This window comes from Pavona decussata, unplaced genomic scaffold, assembly GCF_977016875.1.
Source record: "Pavona decussata unplaced genomic scaffold, jaPavDecu1.1 SCAFFOLD_510, whole genome shotgun sequence".
Lineage (NCBI taxonomy): Eukaryota > Metazoa > Cnidaria > Anthozoa > Scleractinia > Agariciidae > Pavona > Pavona decussata.
This window is the reverse complement of record NW_028145827.1, coordinates 757,083-782,710: the sequence shown is the minus strand read 5'-3', so window position 1 is coordinate 782,710 and position 25,628 is coordinate 757,083. Positions and strand designations below refer to the sequence as shown.

At 38.5% G+C, this 25,628-nt stretch overlaps 1 protein-coding gene across 6 annotated transcripts in view; it reads right to left on the bottom strand.

Annotated features, from left to right (window-relative positions):
- Positions 1–25,415, bottom strand: part of LOC146450074 (uncharacterized) — a 74,279-nt gene extending 48,864 nt beyond the window's left edge. For 2 of the 6 annotated variants that reach the window (XM_085100738.1, XM_085100739.1), the window contains exons 1-6: positions 15,694–15,711; positions 11,954–12,177; positions 7,138–7,345; positions 5,198–5,300; positions 3,157–3,241; positions 2,033–2,078 (exon numbers count right to left, since the gene is read on the bottom strand). In XM_085100738.1, the coding sequence (XP_084956864.1) occupies positions 2,033–2,078; positions 3,157–3,241; positions 5,198–5,300; positions 7,138–7,345; positions 11,954–12,177; positions 15,694–15,709 (682 nt within the window). In that variant the 5' untranslated portion in view covers positions 15,710–15,711. Of the gene's footprint in view, positions 1–2,032; positions 2,079–3,156; positions 3,242–5,197; positions 5,301–7,137; positions 7,346–11,953; positions 12,178–12,919; positions 12,935–15,693; positions 15,712–18,920; positions 18,987–20,647; positions 20,663–25,206 lie in introns of those variants that run through there. The other 4 variants (XM_085100741.1, XM_085100740.1, XM_085100742.1 and 1 more) reach the window with 4 other exon arrangements.
- Between the last annotated feature and the right edge of the window lie 213 nt (positions 25,416–25,628).

Genomic DNA, 25,628 nt, shown 5'->3' with positions numbered 1-25,628 from the left:
TACGTGCAGACGTAAACAAATTCATGTTTCACAGATGTGTTTGCCTCCGTTACTGGAGCTCTTGTTGGTGTGAAGGCAAAATTTTGGCGGATGAGCTGAAAACATCTGTACGTAAAACACCACCACCTGTATCACCATATCAAATAATGTCTGGAATAAAACGTAACTATTTTAACTGTACGCACAAGCCATGGAGTGGTCGCGCTACAGCTGAAAAGATGAGAACGGTGCGGAATCACAGAAATCAGATTCTTCATTTGATTTATCATTGATAATACTGTATTTGTAACACGGTCGAAGTTGTCAACATCCCAAAAACTGTGATCGGTGAAATACTGTAAATAAAACCTCTATTAAGCGGCCGCAGCCTGGCCCAGACGTTCAGGTAAGCGGCCACGATGACATTGGGGACTCTGGGTATTAAAAATAGCATCAACTGAAACAAGAGGACATCAACTACACAAACGAAAATTATTGCAGATACGTTCCGACAGTATTAATGCGCTGAACACGAAGTTGACTAGTAGCTTACACCTTTTAACAAAAAATCTTCAAATACATCAGAACTTCGCATACACTTTAAAATAAAATCTCGGGCTGTACAGAGACAATCAATACGTTAAATACAGTTTCTCTTTTCCCTGTTGTTTAGTAAGCATTTAAATTTTGTTTTTTATTCGAAAAGGAGGCAAAAGAGACGCAAAAACAGACCAAGTTTCCGCTAATTGCACTTACTTTTGTTAAGGAATTCCCTATCGTTTTTTCATTTCAGATCAGTATACTGTAGAGGTCATCATATTTTAAACTGTGGCCAGCTTTAAATTAAGTCAAGCCTTCACTTAAAATGTCAGAGCGCAAATCCAACAAAATACTGAAAATGGTTCCTTTTAAGCAAGTTAACAAACAAATCATGCCACAGGAAAGTACTACTCAGTAGCTTTCATTTGAATGGTCATAATTAAGGATTTCATACACAGACTGAAACATTCAACATTACATCACTCTAGATTTGACTCCAATGAAGAGTAAAGGTGAAAATCTGGCCACAAAAAAAAACGGATTCTGAAGATTTATTACTGAGATAACAAGCCTTAATTAAATGTTTTGTTTATCAGAAAATTGAAAACAGAAGCTCTTCTTTTTGAAAACAAAAAACTGACAAATATTGTCGCGCTTATTGCCCTTCATGTTATAAATGCGAGACCTGGGGTCAATTTAATTAAGCTTTCACAACTGCGTTCTTGTAATTACACCCGCACGCAGACATTGATCTCAACAAACATTGTTACAAGTCTTTAATGAGGATCACTGCTCTCGTTTTTGAACTCTCGATTTATAAGTTCTTTCTTGCATTCGAACGTAAAATCAGGGGCCAAGCTTGTAAATTACAAGTGTAAAAGTTTTCTTAAACTGGCCGCTGATCCGCTTCAATGATCGAGATGACAACTGCTTTTACAATCATTTGCTTCTATTTACAAAGACACCTGAACATTTAACCCCTACGCCCCGGCTAGACGCAGTCCACTTAAGGCGCAAGTAGTTCTAACTTTTGTTTGTACATAAACCCGAAGGCGCGAACGTTTTTCAACAACTGAGCAGACAGTACTTTCCTGTCCGACTGTGTCCGTCCGTACGTTTTTGTTCTAACTTTAACTCTGTGGATTAAATAAGAATAAATTAAAGCTCTTGGGCAGTACTTTCCTCTGGTTTGTTATACTCTACAAGATAGTTAGAACTTACGAGTACGTGGTAAGATTTTTTTAGAGGGACAACTGGGGAATTTCATATTTTTCGAAAACGTGTACAAAAATAACTCGAAGCAATCTAACCGTAACTGCTGCAGGAAATCTCTGACATTTTGGCTTTTACTTGTTTGCATGGTTGTTTTTGTTTCTTCATTTAGTCGTTCCGTGTTTTTTTGTCTTTTACTGGCAGTAAATAACACTTGACAGGCTGTTATAATTCCCCACAAAAGCATTTAATTATGCCACTACACTGCACGGATTTTTGAAGAAAAAGAGCATTTCTTTACCTATTCCAGTAGATGCTGAATTCCAGTTATTGGCTGCTTCTTCGATCTGTAACGGGAATAAAACAAAGAAAGGGACACTTAGGGTCAAGAAATTCAATCAATTAAAAATTTAAGGGTGACATAACACCCTCACGAATTCAACGCAACGACTGCTGTAGTAACATGAAATAATTTTATGGACACTTATTTTTTTTTTCTTTTCTTTTCTTTTTTTTTTTTTTTTTTTTTTAATTTTCAGCAAACTTGCTGAGTAAACTGCAAGAGCAAACTGGTTTTTGCTGCAAATTGCTGCACGTTTTTAAGACATCACGTGCGCTCCATGTAAATTCGAGGTGTTTGCGAGCGTTCGCTTCCTGGAATATACGCCAGGAAAGGTGAGCTAAATGCGGCGTTTCATTTATTACGCGAATATCAGGACTTTGTCAAATACTTGTGAAATGTTCGTGGCTTGTCTGACGCCGCGTTTCGTCTCGGCCAAGAGACCTTCAAAGACCTTCAAAATTTATAGGCAAACTCGTTGAGCATCACGCCCAGAGTCCCGTTCGCAAATTCAAGATGTATCAAGACAATTCATCAATTCGATTAAAAAACATTAACCCTTATCAGTATGACAAACTAAAGAGAGTACTAGCTGAGCTTTTTTTTCACATTTTTAACCACATATTTGCCTCCTTGAAAACGAAACAAATTAGTTTTCCAGTGCTACGAAATTTGAGCTGACATTTTTCCGAAGAAAAGCTGTAGATTTTCTATTCGACCAGATGTACAACATGTACAATGTACGATTACTTGGCGCCGCAGGTAGCAAAGCTAATCTAGGCGGGCCAGGATGACAAAAAGAAAGAATGACTTTAACTGCTAAGTAAAAAGGCAGACTGAGCTATAATATCAAAGATACAAGAATAAGGAAAGTTTTTTCGGAGGTCTAAAATAATGAAGAACTTTTTTGAGCTTCTTTAAAGGCAACACAGGAGAAAGACAAGGAAAACATGAAATAGGGTAGAAAGGAAAGGAATGACAAAACGGTAATATACAACTATGTCAGTTGTGATTTGACTTTTGTTACTAGAGATTCAAAATCGTCATACAAGTCATACAGATGCCCCCTCGGCTAATAAACTGACCTTTTGATAAAGGGAAGCACTCTGTAAACAAATCGGTTCCAAAGTGGCAAACAGTGTGTGGTGTTCCGCCCTGGTAATTTTGCTCCTGAGAACACAAAAAGTGCACATTGTTAACCCTTTCCCTACCGAGACCCACTATAGTGGTCCTGAACTCATAACTTGGTCAGTATTTGCTCAATTACAGTGAAATTTTGTCAGCAAATTGGGCTTGGAAAGATCTTTGCATTTCAGAAGAAAAAATGGTACCCTCTGGTATCTATGATGTGGTTTACCACCCCTATGATTTGTTGAATATTTTCATTTAATGCATTTACAGACTCTCGCCTATCTCAGAGTGTTCTATGCATCAAAAGCTGCAAAATAAGCTACAGTTTTGAGGTATACCTATCACATGGGTCAATCAGTGAAATTTAGTAGTTTTGAATTTTCTCGTTTTAAAACCATTTCTATCAAAGACCTGACTTCCTTCAGTTATCTTGATTTCAGAAATGAATAACTCTCATCAAGACCTTTTAAACGGTATATTACATAAGCAAGCTGGGTTTTCTTTACCGTTTTCGAAAAATGGGCCAAAAAACTTGGCTCACCGTTCTTCAAATATATTATGCTACTTGTTGTTGGGAGAATTTGTGTAAACATAAACACATTAATTTTTATTGTTGGTGGTCATTTCGTTTACTCTGTTTGATCAAGTAGTGATAGAAAACCGCTCACAATTTGTGACAAATGCCTAAGTAATGTTTGAAAAACAAGCAGCAGTATTTTATCGGGTTTAAAACCACGAGGCGCAACCGAGTGGTTTCATACCCGATAAAACATGCGCTTCGAGTTTTTTGAACGGCTTCAAAAATATTCCTGGAAAAGCGTGTGTCAAGAGAGTTCATAACAATAATTATTATTATGCTTTTGTGAACGTTGGAAATTAAAGGCCATGTTACACGAGGCAATTTTCCTTGCAACTTGCAACGCAATGATGAAGACTGAAAAACATTGCAAGTTGCAGAGGAGATGTTATATGCAAGCAACTTGTCTCGCAACGTTGCAAAAGTAGAGGATAGTTCAACTTCTCTTGCAACTTGTAACGCAACTTTTGTTGCGTTGCAAGTTGCAACAAAAAAGTGCCTCGTGTAACATGGCCTTAACATACAGAGGAAAACACCACATACTAATGAGGAGTGTATTAAGGAGGAGGTTTCTCGATATAAAGTCACTGCACGTGATGCATTATCAACGATTTGGTAAGTCAATGGGCTAATGAATTATTAATGAGTTTTTGAAGTTCTCCTTACAGCACCATCTGGCCCTGAAATGGATAAAGTTACTACCTAATCGCATTAGCGACATCCTAATTAAAACTCAGGGTACAGTAGATGGCTATCAGGATGGAAATTAAAAAAAGTGAACATGAGATCTTAGCACTATTTCAGTGCTATTCTCAAAAGGCTGAGCATGGATTTATGGGCGTTGAAAAGAAGCTTTGGCACACAATTTAATAAAGGAACATAACAAGATCAAAACAAATGCTCTAATTGCTGTTGGACTTCAAATCAGTGGAATGAATCACACTGTGTCTATTGTAGACATCAAGATCATCCAGGACATTGCTACAGGATGCAAAATCAGAGAGCGTAAGGGTTCTGTACGTGGCGCCCTCTCACTGGGATTGTGTGAATACAAACTTCCTTCGACTTATGAGAACATTCTCTCACGTGATTAGGACCGTCAAATCACGTGACAGAAATCAAGCCTCATCCATCACTTGAGTAAGGCACTGCTGAGATAGTACAAAAGCTTGTGTTTCCTTGCTGAAATTTTGATCCTTAGCAATATCCAAATGGGATATATAAAACACAGTTCAAGCATATTTTCAATACTGTTAAGGGTAAAAGGCATAAAATGTTCACAAGAATATTCAATGAGTTACATTTTCTGCCCCAAAAAGTTATCTGCTGATCTGTACAGCTTCAAATGCAAAAATATCAAGAGGAGTAACTAAGTTAAAGGAGAGCGGCAGCGCTATAAACAAGCAAGGAAGACGTACCTAAGTGGTTCAGCATATAATTCAAACAGGCTTTTCAAGCACTCATTGTAGATTTCTTCAGCATAAACTAACTCTTTCACACATCGGAGTCTAGGATCCTTAACTGCAATGTAAAATGTTAAGACACAGAGTTCATCAGTAAATTAGTGAAAACATTGATCTGTAAGAATACGTACACCACTTTTACAACTGCAAAACACTCAGGGAGGGTACCCCAATTATACACAGAGAGTGCCACAGAAGTCAAACCTAAGGGCCTCTTCATATGAGCCCGGTCGACTGGGCTGGCTCGGTTTCCAAAATCTCACCTCATCACTCTTTTCTTTACAAAAGTTTAGATGTGTTCATATGAGAAGGCAGGCTGGCCCTGTTACCGAGATCTCGGTTTTTGCGACTGAGATCTTGGTAACCGAGCTGATACCAGGACTGTCCAGGACGAAACATTTTCCTCCTACCGGGCTCATATGAAGAGGCCCTAAGTGCTCTTGTAAATGAATCAGCTGATTCATCTACTAGCTGTATTTGATATCATATCTTGATTCAGACCATTGCGTTACTGGGGCAGTGATACTACGGTGTTGGCCTCATCACCTACACCTAATCATAATAAATCAGTATCTAGAGGACTTAAAGAACCTGCATCACTGTTTGAAGAGAGTAGAAACAGCACATGCAAGCTTAGCAAACAGACAAACAGCAGTCACTACAGACACCATTAGTAAGTCGGGCTGGAAATTTGTTAATTTGAAACTGTGACACAGTGGGACTAACATTCTTTTCTGCAAGCCTGAGAATTTCTTAGCCTTACAAAAAAAACTCTCATACTCCGAGAAAGTATCACAAGAAAATTGACCACCTTGTTCACAAAAGGTGAACTGACTGAAATTTTGTGAAATGTGTACTTTCTGAAAGACCATTTCCCCCCACCTCCCCCCTCCTCACCATGTTGATGTGCTGACTTTTGGTCTCACCATTCACTTGCTAACCACATTTGAACATCCCACAACAAAAAGGCAAATTATCAATTGCATAGTAGCTCAGTAGCAACTACTATTACACTACTGAGAGACCATTGCACTACTTGCAAGCATACCTACATTTGAAAATCCCCACATTCTCTTATCAACATGAATTCCATGGGGCACACATTTTATTTTCAGTGGTGAATAACTTTGACACCCTTAACCACCTGGTCACTTCAACCTTGCAACTAACAGTACATTTTTAGAGAGACGTCAAGACAAAGAATCAAAGCAGCAGTGTAAGCAGAACCCTTTTCTTATTAACAACCCTGTGAGTGGAATCCTCTTCTGATTTACCAAGTGGACACTCAGTCAAGGTCCCAACCAACCACTGTACAGTCGAACCTGTATTAAGCGGCACCGTATTAACCGGTCACCCTCTATGAAGCGGTCAGTTGTCAAAGTCCCGAAAATTACTTCCCTTAATCACTGTAATCCTGACCTGTATTAAACGGTCTCCTCTATTAAGCGGTCGCGGTCACCCTATACTAAGTCCCAGCGAGCTGTTTCTATTGTCTTGACCTGTTTTAAAAGGCCACTTTGTAAAAGGAAACCACTTAAATGCGGTAACAAATAGCGTGCAAGGCAATTGAGTTTTTTTAAAAACTCTGCACAATCGTGGCGTTAATTTTTTACTAGTCCGTTTCAATACCATGCTCTCCTTTGTCATACCATTTTATCACCGAACTTTCTTAACCAAGTAAGTGATGTATTCTGTGCAACCCGTATTAAGCGGTCAACCTGTATTAAGCGGTCACTTAGCCATTCCCCGAGGGTGACCGCTTAATACAGGTTCGACTGTATTTTTAAGTGGATACTTGAGTGTGCATGTGTACTTTAAGTGTGTTGCCTAACAAGAGGCTGTACACAATCAGGTGCATGTAATTCACCCTTGCAAGCTTTCTGTTATGAACTTACTTGTGTGTAGATTATCCAACTGAAAGTTTGACAGCCTTCTGTCGACATCCTCAATGGCGATTTCTGCATTCTCTACAGTTACTGCACCGGCCTCAAGATTTAGCAATGCTTTTTCAGGCAATGTACGAACTTGATAATTGGTCAAGTTGTACTCCTGGCAAATTCCAGAAACCAGATCCCTCACTGTCATATTTCGTTCAGCACTCAACTGAAGGAACAACAGAAGGTACAAGTATGTTAACCTTTAAGCCCTAACAGTGATCAGCATCAAATTTCTCCTTGAGATATCAATTCTTATTCAACCTATGAGGTCACGAGAATTAAGGATATGATCACCCACTTGGTGAATTTTATTGATATTGTCATTATTTCTCCCCAGTACTTTTATAAGAAAAGTATGGGGACAAGATAGGAGAATTTGTTCTTTGATATAAGGGGTTTAAGGGTAACTAGTTAACTGTATTGTATTGTATTGTATTGTATTGTATTGTATTGCATTGCATTGTATTGTATTGTATTGTATTGTATTAACTAACATGCACTTGCCACAACACCTCCTTTGCAAGATCTGTTATATTGTAATAATTTTTCACAAGAATGAAATAAAAATGCACTTTCATTTTGTAAAGGTCTTTGTAAAGAAAGTATGCAAGAAAACAAAAAAAAATGTCGCATACATGTAGATGGTAGAGGTACCTTTCAGAGTCCTGAACAGTGTAAATATCTTACTGTTAGTTCAAGCATCTCATTCTTTTTTGAATATTTGAATATGAATGTGTTGTACACATGGCATTTATAAAATGTCACGCCAGTTGTTTATTGTTAAGACTAAATGCCATAGAAAAGGGGGGATTACAAAAACAATACAGAATACTGGCCACTGGACCATTTAGCACTGTCAAGGATACAATTAAGGCAAAAAACAAAAAAGTTTCCCTCTAAATGTTAGGGAATGCAGCAATGCCAGCTCTGTTGGATTATCCAGTTATCTCCTGAATACGGTTCAAATCTCCCAGTCTCCAATACCGTTTACCAAATCTCCCGGATAAAAGTAATGTCTGATAGTTCTCTACAACTAGAGTTAAGGCCAAATTTTCATAAAATCTACAACATTTTGTTTTGCAAATTCATTCATGTATTTTTGTGCATCTTTCCCCTAGTCTGTTAAAGAAACAAAAGGAAAGGAAATGGGTTGATTAGTGAGAAAGTGAGGGCATGATTTTTTTGTCGTGGGGAGGGGTAGGTCAATTCTGATCATTTTTAAGGGGGAGGGGATGGGTCAATTTGAGCAATTTTGTGGAGGAGAGGAATGATTTGATGACAGGGGTGGGGATAGCACCCAAAGAAAAAATCTCCAGGGGGTTGACATTTCTTGGAACGTGAGAGTTTTCAACAAAAAGTCCCAATGACCAGTGACTGGGAAAGCAAGGAAGTGCAAGTTTGGATTTGTAGTTTGCACAGAATTCTTTTCCAAGGAATTATGAAGAGTAGCAGCAGAAGTAATATTAGTTGCTGGAGATTAAGTTCAACAAAATATATTCTGCATGTAAGTCAAATAGGCAATTCTTTCACAAGCAATTTGCACGAACTTGATTGATGTGCTGCTAACTGGGGTGCCCGACACAAGTTAAGTGTGCTTTTAATGAGTGCTCATCAGAAAGTTTCAAAGAAAACCCCGAAAAGTGCCAAACTCTTATTTTGTGGGTGTGGCTTGACCCTAAGGACCGGTTTTGCTAAGTATGGGGGCTTTGTTTCTCTATTATACCTGCATTTTTTCCATATTGTACATGTCTAGAAAATACCCATACCCCTCCTCCTGTACCCCTGTACATAGCCTCCCTTACAGATGCTTGTTTGACTCATAAAGGTTCCTCAATGAGCTAAAAGAGGGAGACGGAGGCTACTCTACCCCTTCAGAAATTCCAATTTCTCACTTCATACTTCATTTCCATTTAAAGCCATTGCAGATGGTGATTTTAATGCCTACAAACAATGATTTGTTGCTTATTTCACATCACACTTCTCCACAACCCCACTGGACTTTGTTTTTTGACCTATGCTCCCGAAATGTTAGCTTCATGAACTACTCCTGAAATGTTACCTTCATGTACATGTAAAAGGTAAAGGTGCACTAGAGCCTAAGTGGCCCACATGGCCAGAGCTTAGCGCAGTTTCTGTGATATGAAGCAACTAGGAGTATTGCTACTACCCCCAGGATGGGATGCTAGTCCATTCCGGTGCTACCCCCAGCAGTATGTCGCCAGTACCCATTTAAACACCTGGGTAAAGAGAGACAATGCGGAGCAAAGTTTCTTGTCTAAGGAAACAACGCAGCAATGAAGAGACCAACCTGGCCTCGAACCAACGACCCTTGGATCTTCCAACCGTCCGATCGAAAGTCCAAATGCACTAACTAAGGTTTTTTTGTGTGTGTACTCTTCTTAAAATGTTACCTTCATGTACCCCACTCCCCCCCCCCCTCCTCTCCCTTCTCTACCTCTCTTGAATTTTCAATCCCTTTATGTTGAGAGGTGGATAGTTCTGGAGCTACACTTTTATTTATAACCCAAAAGGTAAGTTAAACATAATTCTCATAGTGATCATGTTAGATTTAATCCCCAATGACAGTCAGTCTTCATGAATTTTATATTTTAGTCCAAAAAGGTACAATCAGCTTCAGTCACTTTTATATTCATTTGTACAATCATTTGTAAGTTTTTAAAACATAACGTAGTTTGTTTTTTTTTTTTTTTCTTTGTTTTTTTTTCTCAATCTACAGGGCCCCACTGAATATCACTTTCGTGATTCGGGATCCCTGTATTATTATTATTAGTAGTAGTAGTATTATTATTAGTATTATTATTATTATTATTATTATTATCATTATCATTATCATTATCATTATCATTATCATTATCATTAGTATTAGTATTAGTATTAGTATTAGTATTAGTATTAGTATTAGTATTAGTATTAGTATTATTATTATTATTATTATTATTATTATTATTATTATTATTATTATTATATTAAGGTCCCCCTACCCTACCTCTGGATTTTCAGATATTCCCCTCCTTGTTATAAAAATTATGGTGGTTTCATGTACAGTACAAATTGAATTTTTAATTTGTTAGGTTTAGGAAGACAGAAAGACAGAAAAAGAAGGAAAAAACTTTAGTGTGGGGAACCAACTATGTCTCAACAAGATGAAATGCTGGGACCATTGAAAAATTAACCAAGGTTTTCAACCCTAAGGGACAAACATCTTTTTGAAGAATGTTTGATTAAAAATTAAACTTGAATCAAGGTTTATGCTAACCCATGATTAGCTTAATTGGGCTTTGAATTGATCTTGTAGAGCTTGTTTCTTATAAGTACAAATACGCTGCATACACTAATAGTTATCAATGTAGAAATAACGGAGTAAATCTGCAGAATTGTATATTTCTATGTGTGACAGAAGTCACAAAATTTAATGAGATTCAGGCTGTCTAAAAATGTAGACAAACAAAAATAAAAAAAATTAGGAATCAACTAAAATAGAACAATGACATCATTCTAATCAAGTTTGCAATCTGTGATGGTCGGAAATTAGTAATGATTAAAAAATGTACATTTTTCATTTTAATAACAATATGTCCTTGATCATATCTTTACAATATTAACCTCAATTAAAGCTAATTCACATTATTTAACAAATTTAAACTAAAGTTTTCAAAGCGGATGACACGGACAAGTAGAAATCATAATACCCGGCAAGCCTAAATATTCTGTTGATTGTCAACAACCTTGATGAGAGGTGGGCCTTCAACTAACAAACACCAACATGAACAATATATTTCAGACATTAATTATGCTACGGTATGTTGAATTTATATTGAGGTTTGTTTTGGTCACTTGTAGAGCCTCGCGTGTCATAAAATTAAACGAAACTACCCCAAAAACCACAAATAATGAGCTTTTAAGTAGATGAATTGTATCTTGCAGGCTTTCATGCATTAAATATTAAACAATAAAAACATTCCCAGTTGATATTGCTCGATTTAGTTCGATCGACTTTCTAAAAGATCAGTCGAAATCGGGGCTATCCCGGAATTAAAATTCGACGTCACATTCGTGTGTTGTGCAGAAACGGCAGAAACGCTGATCGGGCCTATGGACCGAAGGGGTTGATAGACCGGAAAACGGCAATTCACTGGGAGGAAATTACGCTGAGTGTCACATTTTAATACATTGAGCCGCTTAAAAATTAGAAAATTATTCCACGTAATGCCGATGATCTTGGCGTCTTATTGAAAGTAGCCTGAAGAGTTTCATGCTGGTATATACGGCCCTAGCTTTTTAGTTTTTTATCTGAGTAAGTCGACCTACGTTTTCGCAGTGTGAAGCCACTTGAGATCACCAAAACACAACATTTGCGCTGTGGAAAGCTAGCACCGGCGCCGAATTAACATGTTTAGGAAAACATTTCCGCATGAAACCGCGCATTTAATAAACTAATTCAACTCCAGGACATGGAAATTGGATTCTCCGTAACAAAGAATTCCAACTGAGGCTAAAGATACAGCAGAATGGAAGACAGACGTTTTGAAATCAAGATGCCGCAATGAAATTGAACGCTGTATTGGAACCGAACACATCAGCTGAATTATCACAAATAAAATTCATTGAAACGCAAATTAGGCGCGTCCAAGCAAACACCAAACAGCCCTCTATGCAAACATAAACAACAATATCACAATTCTAGTCTTAAAATCTTCAGGACATTGGAAACGTTTTCAACAATCAAAGTTGATGCAATGAACGTTCGACTCACCAATCTTGGTTTTCCATCAGGCAGGATTGCTTTGACCATAAAAGTATGCCCCTGTCCTTCATCCATACGGAGTATGTTTAATACTCCAATTAGTGTCTGGTCAGTCATTGATCTTGTACGGTTCAACAGAGTGAGTGACGAACCAAACGAATGTTTTCTCTGTCTTGCCTTCGTGCTCGCACTGGCAGTCGCCATTTTGTAGCGCGAATTCCAGCTAAGTTGAGCTACAGTCAAAACAATGCAGAACAGAATAAAGTCAGTGTTTCTGCACAAAATGTGTCCATAACGAAATGCCTGTTGTTGAACCTAGGAACATTTCCAGCTCTTTTGCCCTGTTACAGCCAACATAATACACGTTCGCTGGCTAATTCTGTTTTGACGAGGGATTTGTCACTCACTTGACCAACGAAATTACTGATCCGTGAACTATGTGTAAGACAATGAGATTGGCTTATGAGCAATTTGATACACCCTAAAAAGCTCTTTTAGGGCAAATTAGAATACGGAACAACATAAATTACCATCATTAACGCATCAAAACAAGATAAGATTTCAACAAAAATCCAAAATTTTCCTGAAATGATTTTATTCGAAGGCGGTCATGTTGTTCGTGTCGGCTACACCCTCTACCCTACCCTTTTCCGCCAAAAAATAAAATGCTTCATGTGCCAGATGGTCTACGTGTATGTACGTGAAGTAGCATAAACAGAATTTCTTTCTTTTCTTTTATTCTGTCACGTTACGCGACGTTCCTTTCGAATTCTATATACTTATTTCTTTATGTCACGACGCTAGTCACAGAGATGCATGGAAGTTAAAAACAAAAGTTAAGTACATCTTTGGTCAGTTCGGAAATTTTCGTACACTGCGATACCTTCCAAACTATCAAAAATTCTTAGACAAATAATACAGGTAGGTGGACGTTTACATGAATCAATTAATTTAAAAAAGACAAGGATAACTTACATTTAAAACAAATATGCTGGTTTATCGATTTTTCTGTCAGAACCACACAAGTATTTGCGGAGTAGAAAATAATGGGCTCCTGATTAACACAATTTATCCTTTGTAACTGACAGTGACACCAGCTCTATTAAAAGCTGTAAATATATAAAAACACTGCGTACCAGACCACAAACTATTAATAAACACTTGATTGTGCTCAGAAAGTTATGTGGATTAATTAATTCGACCCGGTGATCCTGTTATCCTAATTAGAATGTTGTTTTCAAATAAAATACATTTGGGATACACCTCAGGAATTTTCGTTCCGAGACAAAGAGAAAGTTTACAGCAGGAGGCATACAAACTTTGATATACAATGGCTTTAAATATGAAATGATCAGCTTTAAGTTGGCCAGCTTTGGAAATTTACAATGAACGAGGATATAACGATGCGATAAGAAGCTGCCAGATCGAGATTGTGCGTTTCAGTGGGCGTGTGTGCTAATTAGGGTTACGCACCCCCTCAGCAAAGGCGTGGTCAGGGGGGCTGCCTAAAAATAGACCTTATTATAGAATTATGAAACCACATGATTTCACCTCATTGACTGCTTTCCAAACAAATTAGGAAAGACGAATACAATCTTCATCTACGATTAGCTGGCTAATCTTTCACAGCGAGAATAAGCCGCAATGACTGAAAAGGATAAAGAAGTTGGAGCTTCACTTGTTTGGCTTCCAGCTTTCTGCCAAATCAAATATTCGTAGGGTGAAGTTTTGAAGGAAAACAGTGATAAGGAGGTGAGAATTAAACCACTGGAACTTAAAACCTGTTCATCCCCAACTTAAACTGACCAAACCGCCATTACAGAGGATCAGGATTATAATAGGTCTGAATTCCGATCCCAAAAAATTACTTTCAGGTGTAACCGGCTCTCCACTCGAGCTACGACAAGAGATATATTTTAGTAACCGGTTGATAAAATACAAATTAACTGAATTGGATCAAAATTAACCGTATCAAAATCATATATTTGTAAACACATCGAAGGCCATCGCAAGAGTGGAAGTTATGTATGAAACGCGAACAATCGCGAAATGAAAGCCTACAAAAAAAAAAACACTTTGATGGTCTTCAGTGTACATAAATCGTTATCGTTCTTCCGCATTTCAAATGGTCACTTTAATTTATTTATCCTCTACGGGTTTATTTAAAACATAATGGGTAGAATAGCTAGATTATTGGATAAAATAGTTCAGTAAACGTATTTTCTTTGTTGTTGTTCTCTGAAGGATAAATCGTGGAACATAAATTCTGACTAAGACATGGCCAGCTCCCCTGATTCGGCTATGGTACACTGTTGCTCGAATGCTTGATGATCTTACTACCGAGATCCTGTTTGCCTTGTTAAGCTTCTTGATGAAGTCTGGGCAATCGCAGCAATTCATTTAATTTCCATTTCAATCTTGATACATGGAAGACCATTACGTACACAACTTGAGCAGTCGCGAAAAGAAAGCCTGCAAAAAATCTAGCCAAGCGTTGAACGGCAATCGAACCCATGATCTCCGTGCCACAGGAAGCCGGATCAATCGGTAAAATAAATAAACAAACTTCAAAAGTCAAAGGTGTGGCCGCCTTTGGTTGGTTTTAAAAAAAATACGCCTTAGATCTCACGTTATGAAGAGCAGAAAGCTGATCAAATGACGCATGAACAGTAGTTCCTTGCGCCGGACCAAAAGGGTTCCTTAATTTTCAAATTAGGTGGTGATAACTGCTATGTTAATTCAACACACCCTAACCACAAATCCATCGGATGGGATTGATTTTTAGGTGATTAGATATCTCAACAGCTTCCAGTTACAGGAAATGGAAAAAACTATCTCAACCACTTGTAGAATCAATACACATTCGGATAATTATGCTCAACAATTCGACAGTATCGGTACGGAAATTTATTCTTAGGAAACGTCCAGGAAGACATTCTGTTCTCCGAAAGACAATTTGACAGACGCTTCAGTAACTTTTTGGGAAATTTTTCTGAAATCATTTTTTAGTAACTGTCGTCCTCAGGTGACAAATTATCGATGAGTATGGCGCTTGTTGTAAAAGTATGAATGAATTAAAGGGAAAAAAAGGGATTTGGTCATCAAGAAGTCATCGTAAACAAAAGAAAAATGAAAACACTCCGAGAGCTGAACGCATCCTTTACAGAAACTCGCGAGATCGCACGGTCACCTGATGGACATTAGATTAAAATCAATAATACGTGGCCAAAATACATTGGTAAGAGAACTTATGAAAACGGACACAGTCATAGCCCGTTTATATGGTCTCCAAATGCAAAGCAGCCGTTGTTTGGGTCGTCACGCAACGCAATTCCCCGAAAGATAACGGGGAGGAGCGTTGCGTGACGACTGAGTTGGAGATCGAGGTTTCGAACCGGAATGAGAATTTCGGTCCGGTGAACATCTTCTGCAGTTAACTCGCAGTTCATTCGTACCAGAGAATGCAGGTTTTTGGCCGGTATCATGTAAGTGAATACAGAGGCTCAAAAGGCTACGGGAACGACCTCCTACGAAATAAGTCATAGGTTTACACTTGACAATAATCTACTGAAAGTCGAAGAGTTTTGACCTAACTGTAAAATGCGCTCTTAAAAATTGTGGAGAACCAATTTCTCTTATTTTCTTTAAGTCTTTGAAAGAAAGATAAATATATGTGGATGAACCACGACACCGCCATGAAAAATTCCTAAAAGTTCCCAACCCCATCCCCAACAACTGAGTATTCATACCTGACCAAGCATCCATGTATTACGTTCTAGGAATCGTCGTTGTTTAGTTCCAGTAGCATATATTTTTAAAAGCTATATCTAAATAGCTTTTTGCTAAATCTCTTCGCGCAAAATTATGACAAACAGATGAGTGAAATTCTTTTCCCGTTCTCTCCAACACAGTTCCTCCGGAGGTCCTGATCAGAACCGGAGCTTCCTTCGACCAAATGGAACTCAACTTGCAACAAACATGGTCTGCAAGAATGGCGAACGTGCTCAAAGAAATTCCAGTACAAGGCAAACCAAATTATTAACTCGCGTGAAGTGGAAATGGCGAACGCAGAGATTCCTTTAAGGATTAAGGACCACACTAACGTTTGTCGTAACTCTAAACCGCTCGTTAATGAATTTCTTGGACCGCGCGCCACTCGCCTCCGTAAAAACCTGTTGAAGATATCCCACAAGATTCTAAAGGCGTCTCGCGCGGATGCCACAGAAATGTTTTTATCAGCAAAGAGAGTTCCTAAATCAACACACTATAAGATAATTCCACTCAAAGTTACTTTCGAGGCAGTCGAGAAAGCTAATCTGTGGAAAAATCGCATCCAAGTTGAAAGACGTACGTCTAAAACCGATGCTACGTAATCAACACACCCTGACCTAGATGGCTGGGAAAGGCTAAAGATAGCAAATGGCTATGAAAAACACCCACGAGTTCTTGTTTATTTCATTGATAAGGTCACTGTAAAGTGCCCAAGAGAAAACAAACTCCATCTTAAAGGGTTTCCCAGAGGAAACAAAATAACAGGAATGCGGTGCTGTATTACAATGAACGGAGCATATTTGAACATATATTAGACTGATTTGAAGGTATGGCAAACAATTGATTAAATCAACGAGACGAATTTCCGACAAGGGGAAGCTCGGTTGTAGGTTACCCAACGCAACGATTTGTGACTGATAGGCGTGGTCGGGAAATTCAGGCTGCTTTATGAAAACAGGAACACGATTGGGGATATTCTTGGCTTGGTTAGCGCTCGTGCGCAGAATAACATACGATCGAATTTAGGTAATGAAGTAGAATTATGAAAGCGTCTCGTTGAAAAAATCACGCGGGAACCAAGAATAATTTTTGAGATTTATCTTGGTAGGTGTTTCATATTTCCTTTCGCAATTTATCACCTCATCGCTGTATAAGCCATATTGTTACGACGATCTATCCGTTGAATTTTAAAAGCGAATAAAGACAGTTGAATAACGTTAAAGGAAACCGTGTACACTCATTTATTTAGGAGAATCAAACCAGCCTTTTGATTGCTGGCCAGGATACAAGGATGGAAGGAAGATAGATGCTTGCCTGCCCTTGTACCCCACCCCCCTACCCCCAAAAAAGGCGACGTTAAAATACTAAATACGGGGATATTTGTCAGTACTATTTCCTTTTCAGAACGCTTAACCGTCGGGTCATTAATTGTAGAAATAGGCCTCCCTTTCCGGTAACAGTTTCACTATAATTAACAGAGGAGATATAAACCTCTCACAGATTTGAGCTGTTAGAATGCTGGGCGTATTCTTGTGGTGTGAGTGTACAGCTTTATTTGTTCTCTTGAAGTCCATCTCCAAGCGGTGTCAAAAATTACACGCCGAAGGTTGCAAACTGTCTGATAGCTGGGAAGCTTGCTAGTTGTTTGTTTGAATGCAATGAAACTTCGTTAATCAAACTTCTCCATTGTTCAGTTTATACACAGTTTCACAAATGTAAAGCTTGTTGTTCGTACCCTTCGATTTGGAGGAAATTAAGATGCTTGATGGCCTGTTAAACTAGTTTACGGTATTTTAAAAACGTACACTTTGAGAAGTCCCTTATTTTTCTCAGGGATTGTAAAGAGAACCACACGAGCACGCGCGGAAATTCACTCCGCGCGTGGCGTCTCCTCGCGAGGAGAGGAACCTTTCGTGCATGATTTGCTCGCTTTACTATCAGTTACTATACCTAAGCAAAATTTGAATTACTTGCTAAATTAAGTTGTACGCTAAGAGTAATCTTCTTAGAACGCTAGTGACAGAGACCACCCTCACTGAAAACATTATTTCTCCAGGAGTGGCCCCCTTTTCCTTTTTTCCGTATTCCAGAGTTTGGCTCCGCCATTTTTTAGGGTCTCGATAAGGTAACCATATCATCCACAGCTGTTAGAGATTGTTTTTCAATCATGTTTCTTCCTCAGTAATGATCAATCTCGGATGGTTAACAAGATAAAGGATTAAAGAAGTTTCATCAAGGAAATAATTTGTTTATTTTGAGATAAACGACAATTTGTTGGGCTGATAATTGAGCTATCGTCCCTGTGTGAGGTATTTATGACGAATTATTACGAGCCGGGTTATTTAATTAAAGGCTACCGCTTACAACTTGAATTAGGGCATCAAATGAAAGTGACTAGGGCCGCAAGCCGGATGTTTAAGACTATAGTTAACTGTATTTATATACGATTATTGGTCATTAATTTAGCCGGCCAAAAAAAATTGTAAAGGAAATAAAGGGAGATGTAAAGAATCGACCATAAGAGGACACAGAAAAAATCCGAGCCCCAGATGAGATTCGAACCCACGACCCTCCGTCTTCTTAAATAAAACGAAACAAACTTTAAAAAAGCCTAACCGAACAACGAACCATTTCTTTTGGGGCAATTTGTCGAAAAAGGGCACATAGAGGACCCTAGTTAAGTATCACTGCGATGCCCATTATATAGTACGAGGGAATTAGTTCTCAGCCAAACACTCCCTTGTTTATTAAATTAAAAAAAAAAGGAAAACAACACCAACTACAACAACAACAATAACAACAAACCAACAGACAAACAAGATACTGAAAGCCTATCTAGCCAGCAAACTAGTTCCCCTTGTCCCAGCAACAGAGGAAACTTATCACTAGCTGTAGTCACAATGATTCGTTTCTAATCGAGCCAGTGAACCTCTCTTGCTTGTCTTTCTGACGGCAAGATGCATTCTGGACCCAATTGGACCCCCCAGCTCTTCCTTTGCGCATGACTGATTTCGATTTGCGCGGTCAAGCCGAAAGGCCCCGGGATCCAATCTCGTTCCCAGAGCCCTCGTAACCCTTGGACAACGGTAACGAGGACTCTGGGAACGAGATTGCCTGGGATCGAGAATGGATAAGATGACGTAGCAACTATAACTGCGCATGCGTGTGGATTTTGCTGTGATGACAAAGAACCCATTGAACTTACCTTCATGTTGGGACCTTGCTGTTTAGTTTATCCTTCTTTAAATTGACTTTTCAGTAAAGCATAAATCTGAAAAAAGAATAAAAAAAATATTTCTATATAGAGATTACGGTGTCATTATATGTCTTGAGCACCGTTCCAAGGCGTGTGCAGTGAGAATTGAGCTAGTATATTTGGATCTCAGTTTAAAAAAATCTCCAACTTGAGACTAGAAAATGTCAATGGAATTCGATTAAGGAGCATTGGCAGGCCGAGAGTTCCACTGCTTAAAAAGCTCTCGGGGGAAAAAAGGAGAGTAGAAGACATCTTTAGTGGATTTATATCATTAAACGTAGAAACTGAGATGACTGATGCGTATCCATTGATCTTCGCATAAGACGCGGTCCTTAAGCGCTAAGCGGATTATAAAGCAACTAATTACTCAATGATTAGTTAACTTATCAGTAAAAAGCGAACACAGCTTACTACAGTCCTGACCGAGGGCACCTACAATAGACAAACTGACGATAATGTGAGCTACATATCAGAAAATCCTTAAGTTGTTTTCTAAACCATTTAGTTTCCACGAAATTTAACTTCTTTTCACTTCTTAGGAGATAAAGCAAACAAAGGTTTGCTACATATCAGAAAATCCTTAAGTTGCATTCTCGAACCGTTTGGGATTCACGAAATTTAACTTCATTTCACTTCTTAGAGGGCTAAAGAAAACAGACTTACTTCATCAATTGTCCGTGGCAAAAATGATCGTTCATTATTTTTTCTATTTTTTTTTTTTATTGAAGATCTGGTCGCATTAATGCTCTGTCTAGTCTTTTCCTTCAAAAAAGATTAAAAAAAAGTGGTTTAGTTAAACCTCTGATCTGATATCTTTTGAATCACTAATGTTGTAACTTGCACATAAAACCGGCACTCCGTTAATATCAAAAGTGTATGCAATATGAGAAAAGGGTACTTCTCCAACACTTGTAATAATTGCGGAAAATGTTAAGCATGTTTGTCTCAGCGGGCTAGTTAGAACTTCCGTACACCCTTAAATATCAACCACTTTAGTTCGATATCGGCCAGCATGCAGTGTGCGTGGTTATTTACATTCTCTGGTATACTGTAACAAATCAAATGTTTACATAGACATTCCAAAATGAAAACGAAGGAAACGTTCATTTCATAAATCCTTAACTAAATGAATTTCTGAATTTCTGAGACATCCTTATTATCTAAGCTAGACTAATCTTGGCTGACGGAAATAAAGATATAGATAGCCACCATCCCAGCTCCCTTGTCTTAGATTCCCCGGTTCGATACCCTCTCCATCTTCTTCACATGTAAGCTTTATTAAATCAGTCATTTTAACACCATAAATTTATCCGGTTTTCAAAATCATCGACTGAACAAGGGCAAGCCTTAGACCAAAGTGTTCACGATTGAAAATGATTGAAAAACAATTTCAAATTGGCTCATCTGTGCAAAAATTGGAAAGACGAAAAACACCGTAGGCCGGAATTATTCAGCACTCAGCGGCTTCCATTTGCGTGGTCAAACTTAATTATTTTGACCACTAAAAGCAAGGACTATAAAATATAAACTCTTATTAGTAACATAGATTATGAGATTTCCGTGTTTAACTGAAAGATGGCGCATATATTATATATGTACATTATGGAATTTTTTAGCGGCCAACATACACTATTCACAGTCAGAAGTCTGGCTGAATCACTGTTTGTCTTACATACCTGAGACCAGAGTCATTTTCGATCCTTTATGCAATGCCTAACTACTATCTTACTGCGGGATTGTGTTCAATAATACCTCTGGGTATCAGGATGCCCTTTAACAGCACCTAGTCATACGATATATTTTTTTTACCAAGTGTTTTTTTCTTTTTATCAGTGATACGGATGAATTGCACCCTTGACATCAGCCCATCAAGTAGCCAATAAGTGAAATATCTACGTCCACAGACGCCTGCCTAAAGACGACACTAGCCATACTTAGCTTTTGGAGCGGAGCAGGGATGGTGCAGTGGTGAGAGCACTCGCCTTACACAAATGTATCCCGAGTTTGATCCCCGGTTTCGCGTCATTTCAGTGCTCCGAGAGATTTTTCTCCGGGCTCCGGTTCCCCCCCCCCCCCCCTCAAAAATCAACATTTCAACTATCGATTCGATTCGAAAGTCAGCCTTTCGCGAGTTTTTCGAGACTTTTGTAACAAGTATTTATAATCCTTAATGTTACAGACTTCATGTCAACATTTCGTGGTTTCATACTGAAGCTAGGAAAACAGGCCGGCGGACTTCAAAGTCAACACTGACGTGCAAGATCTTGCTCTGCTTACATGTTAAATGCGAATACAGTTTTCACGACGAGATTTAGCTTTTGTTCAGGGCAGCTAATTTACATTTTATTTAAGCAACGCCGAATTGACGGTTATCTCCATTACAGAACATGGCGGGAATGATCGTATGAAATTATTGGAAGAAGAAAAAATGAATTATTTTTGTTAGCATAGTTTAAAATTCATTGTAATCCCTAAGAGGTACCAAGTCACTTGACTTGGTTAAAAATACCAAAAGGTCCCCTCGACAACTCTAGTGATAGCAGTCTGCAAATTTCCCCCACTCCACCCCCCTTAAAGGTACTAAAAATCACCCCGACATTCCGATGGACAAACGACTGTTCCGTCAAGAGCACATTTCCGCTGCAGCAGAGCAACAGTCGCCAACATTTATTGGAATCACTTGAACCTTTCCGGTTGTTATTTATCCTGTTCCGAATGCATCGTATGTAGTTACGGCCGTTTGGCACCAGTACGTGAGGACACTGCATGCTTGTTATATGACAGTGATTCTTTAGCATTCAAACTGCTCAAATGTTTCAGGGCGCAGAAAGTTGCCATGTTTGCCGCCATGGATGCGCTAGCTCTTATTATGGCCAATTTTCTTTGGCTCGAGGTAAACTGAGGTCTGCAGTGAGCAGTGAGTGCGACAAAAAGATAGACAGACAAACGACATCCCCTTCTGTTTTAAATTCTAACGTCTTTTGCCTTAGCTTAGAAAGGCCGTGCCTTTCGAAACATTAGAAAAATATATTACCTAACCGTGAAATCAGCCTTGCTCTTTTTTGTATTATCTGTTCTAGAATTTGTTGCCGATTTCATCTTTTACTACAGGATCTGGTAATTTTATTTTTTCGCGATGGTCCTTTCAAAGACAGTCACACGTTTTCATGGTTTGATATGTACAGAGGGAATGACTTGTGTTTTGAATGTCAGCAGGACAAAAACATGTTTTTTGTCCGAAGGCAGCTTAACGGTATGCACAATTGCGATACCCTCTGTCCCTTTCGGGTTTCGTCGCAAAGAGATCTCAGTCAATACCATGTTGTATTATATCTCTCAGTTAGTACGCGCGGTGTGATTGGTCAATTTTGTGAGCCGTATTTCACTGTTAGTGTACGGCCCGCTAAATTTGAAAGTTTCCTTTCCCGGGCGTCCAATTAACCTCGGAGATATAATAAATATCTTACCAACGTCGTTTTCTGGGTTCGTACTGTAAGTTACGGATCCTCGTTTATTTCCGTTGATTTATGGCCCGCAAGCTTCGTGCTTGGGCCATAAATTAACGGGAAAAAACGCAGTCCTTAACTCACAGTACAGATCCAGAAAATGAGATTAGCAGGAGGTATTTATCTATCCAAATAGAGTTTGTGAGCCACTCCATTCACAGACGCGCTTTAATGAAAACGTTTGTAACGCTGACTGTGAAAAGACAGAGAACGAGAGAACTCTATGAAGCCTTCTTAATTCTTAACAACAACATTGTCTCTGACAATTGTAAAGAAGTAGTCCAGCGCAATAATACTGAGTCTTAGTAACAATATGTAATGCTATCATCGTCAAAGAGAACGCGGCAGAGTTGACAGTCACACCCTCAGTCTTAGCTGTGAATGCTGATTAACACACAGGAAACGCAAACGTAGTATCTGAGAGAAAGTTATTTTATACAGATTTGAAGCTGTAGGTGATAGTGTTATATATAGAGAGTAATTTAAAATAAAATGTAGTTATATTTGCTTCATGGTCTCCTCAGTTGTCCTGTGTACTCAAGAGCCAAATTTCTGGACTTTTTTACGTGAAATTTGCAAATGATTGAGTGAAATTGTAGTGGTTTGATGAACCCATATTAACATGGCTTCATCAAACTACTACATTTTCTTTTGAATTACTCCACCACTACCGTCCAAAGCCTTAAATCTGTAAATAATCTTGCCTTGGAGGCTACGTTTGGGCTGCCTGTGGCAGGAGCCCATTACCTGCCTGTGGTTAATATAATGATAACGGTATTGTCGACTTGAAAATGAGGCTCATGCTATAGCTAGAATTCTATGATTCGCTGCATCAAGCTCTCTGAAAATTGTCAATTAAGAGAAATATTCCATCGTTTATCTTAAAGAAATATATTAAAGTAAAAGAGATACGAGAAGAAATTTGAGAGACGGCCAAGCACGACCGTACGCAAGTGCCATGAGAATTTTCATTTATATTCCTTCTCACAAAATTTCTTATCATACCATTCACTTCAGCGAGTCATAGTTGGCAATTTTGTGAATAATTTTATTATTAGTGGTAGCGTACCTTGAGATGGGGCTGTACGTAACAAATCGGAACGAACTGAATGGAGGACCGAGTATATCGGTAAGGTAATGAACCCGACCTTAGCGACTGAAATATAGAACACTTTTCTCCGGTTGATTTTTTAGCGAAAGTGCTACTGGATAAGCTTGTCTGACGGTTGAAAAAATTTTTCCTTGAGTATGCAACACGCCTCATGGAAGAACGACTGCATCGTGATGATTGAAACCTTAATGAAAGCACTGTCAGCTAAAAATAAGTTTTTCTCTTATTAGACTCTTATTAAACCATTATACTGATGAAAGAGGGATTTGATGTGTTTTATCTCCAACTTGATCTTAGTAGCTGAAATGCATGGATACATTTTCGTTGGTTTTTTTTTTTTTGCGACAAAAGAACAAAGAAATTGTTTTTCTTCTTTCACGGAAGCTTCGTGTTGGAAGTTGTTGTTTTTCATGCGTTCTATAAACTCGTATTAATTTATTCATGAGCCTGGCCATTTAAAAGCCATCTGACCCTCTCATCTGCAGACCTGGTCTTTGAATGATAAACATCTCTGAGAATTTTATCATCACAAGGCAGGACCTTAGGAAACAAGACACCTAAGGCATTTAAGGGTCGGAGGGGGGGAAAGAGTGACTCATTTACACTCGTTCAAGATTTTTTGTTGTACAAAGCCTCCAGGGGTGTCGCGTTTGAGCTGGTTTAGTCTAAATTGAGGGTGCATATTCTGACCTTTTTTATAAGAAATAGATTATTTTCCGGCCTGTTAGTGTGAAATAGGGTATCTTAAAATTAAAATACTCTGGGTAGGACCCCAATACGCACGCCCCCTAACCCCAATATCCGTAGAACACCCTCGAACGGTATTCATCCAGAGTTAGATGTCGTCAGGAGATGGCGGTAAACGCATAAGAAGCCGCGATTAAGTGTTTTTCAGTCCTAGGTTATAATTATAGGCAATTGTAAATAACATGTTTGCTCTTTTGCTTCGCTTCCCTATCCGTGACGAATCGTGCGCTCGGTTGATATCTCTGACAAAATCGCTTTGTTCTAATAGGGCTTATTGCCCAAGCGGGTAATAAAATACTTATCTTTAACAACAGGCAGATCAAAAATCTGGAAAGTAATGGGGACTCTTAGAATCTACTTTCGACTACTTGAACAAGATCTCCGCGTTTTGTAAACAAAGGGGACAATTTATTTGTATTTTGCGTATTTTTCGAATGATCTTTAGTTCTATTAATAAAATCGAAGGAAAAAGCCATAAATTTGTTGCTTAAGCTAAAGGTAGCCTAAGCTATTTCTTGAATATTACAAAACAATATCCGCTGTATCGCTTTATGATCTGTATATCTGGAATATCTTTGGCACGGCCAAACGAAAATGGCCGCCGAGCGTCTCTGCGAAGGAAGCAGAGGAAAGCAAAAGCAAATGAGGCAAAACAGAAAATTACTTCTTCAAAGAAAGAAACACAGATTAAAAGATAGAAGCTACAACTTCTTTGCCTAATAGAACTGCTATCATACTTGAGACTACATAAAACCAGCCCGCCGACAAACCAACATCTCTAGTACTGCTGAGTAGCTAAGTTGTAATTAATAACGAGTGATTTGCATCCTCCCACGAGTTCAGCAAACATAAAGTATCGCTAGCAACTTACACTGACCTTCCGCAGGCGAAACTGACCAAGGTATCTTTCAGTCGTGCATCAAGAAACGCGTATCACATGGCATCCATCCCAAACGGGAATTATTTCAAACCTCACTCCCTGGTAGAAGTGCAAAATGTAAATTAGGAATCTTTCTACCGATCAAATGTCGTTATATGAAAGTAATTAAAACGGAACAATGGAGGGTGTACGCCAGCGTAAATCCACTGCAAACAGCTAAATCTGTGGAATGCACACACACACAACTGACGGGAGAGGCGCTAAGGAACCTGAGGTATTTTCGAAACAAAAGAGTTTAACACATGCTTTTTGTCAAGTAATTTTCATAATTGAAAATTGTAATATAGCTCTTTCACTTGAAAGGTTCAATTACACTCAATTAATGTTCAGAATTTAAAAACAGCACAATCTTT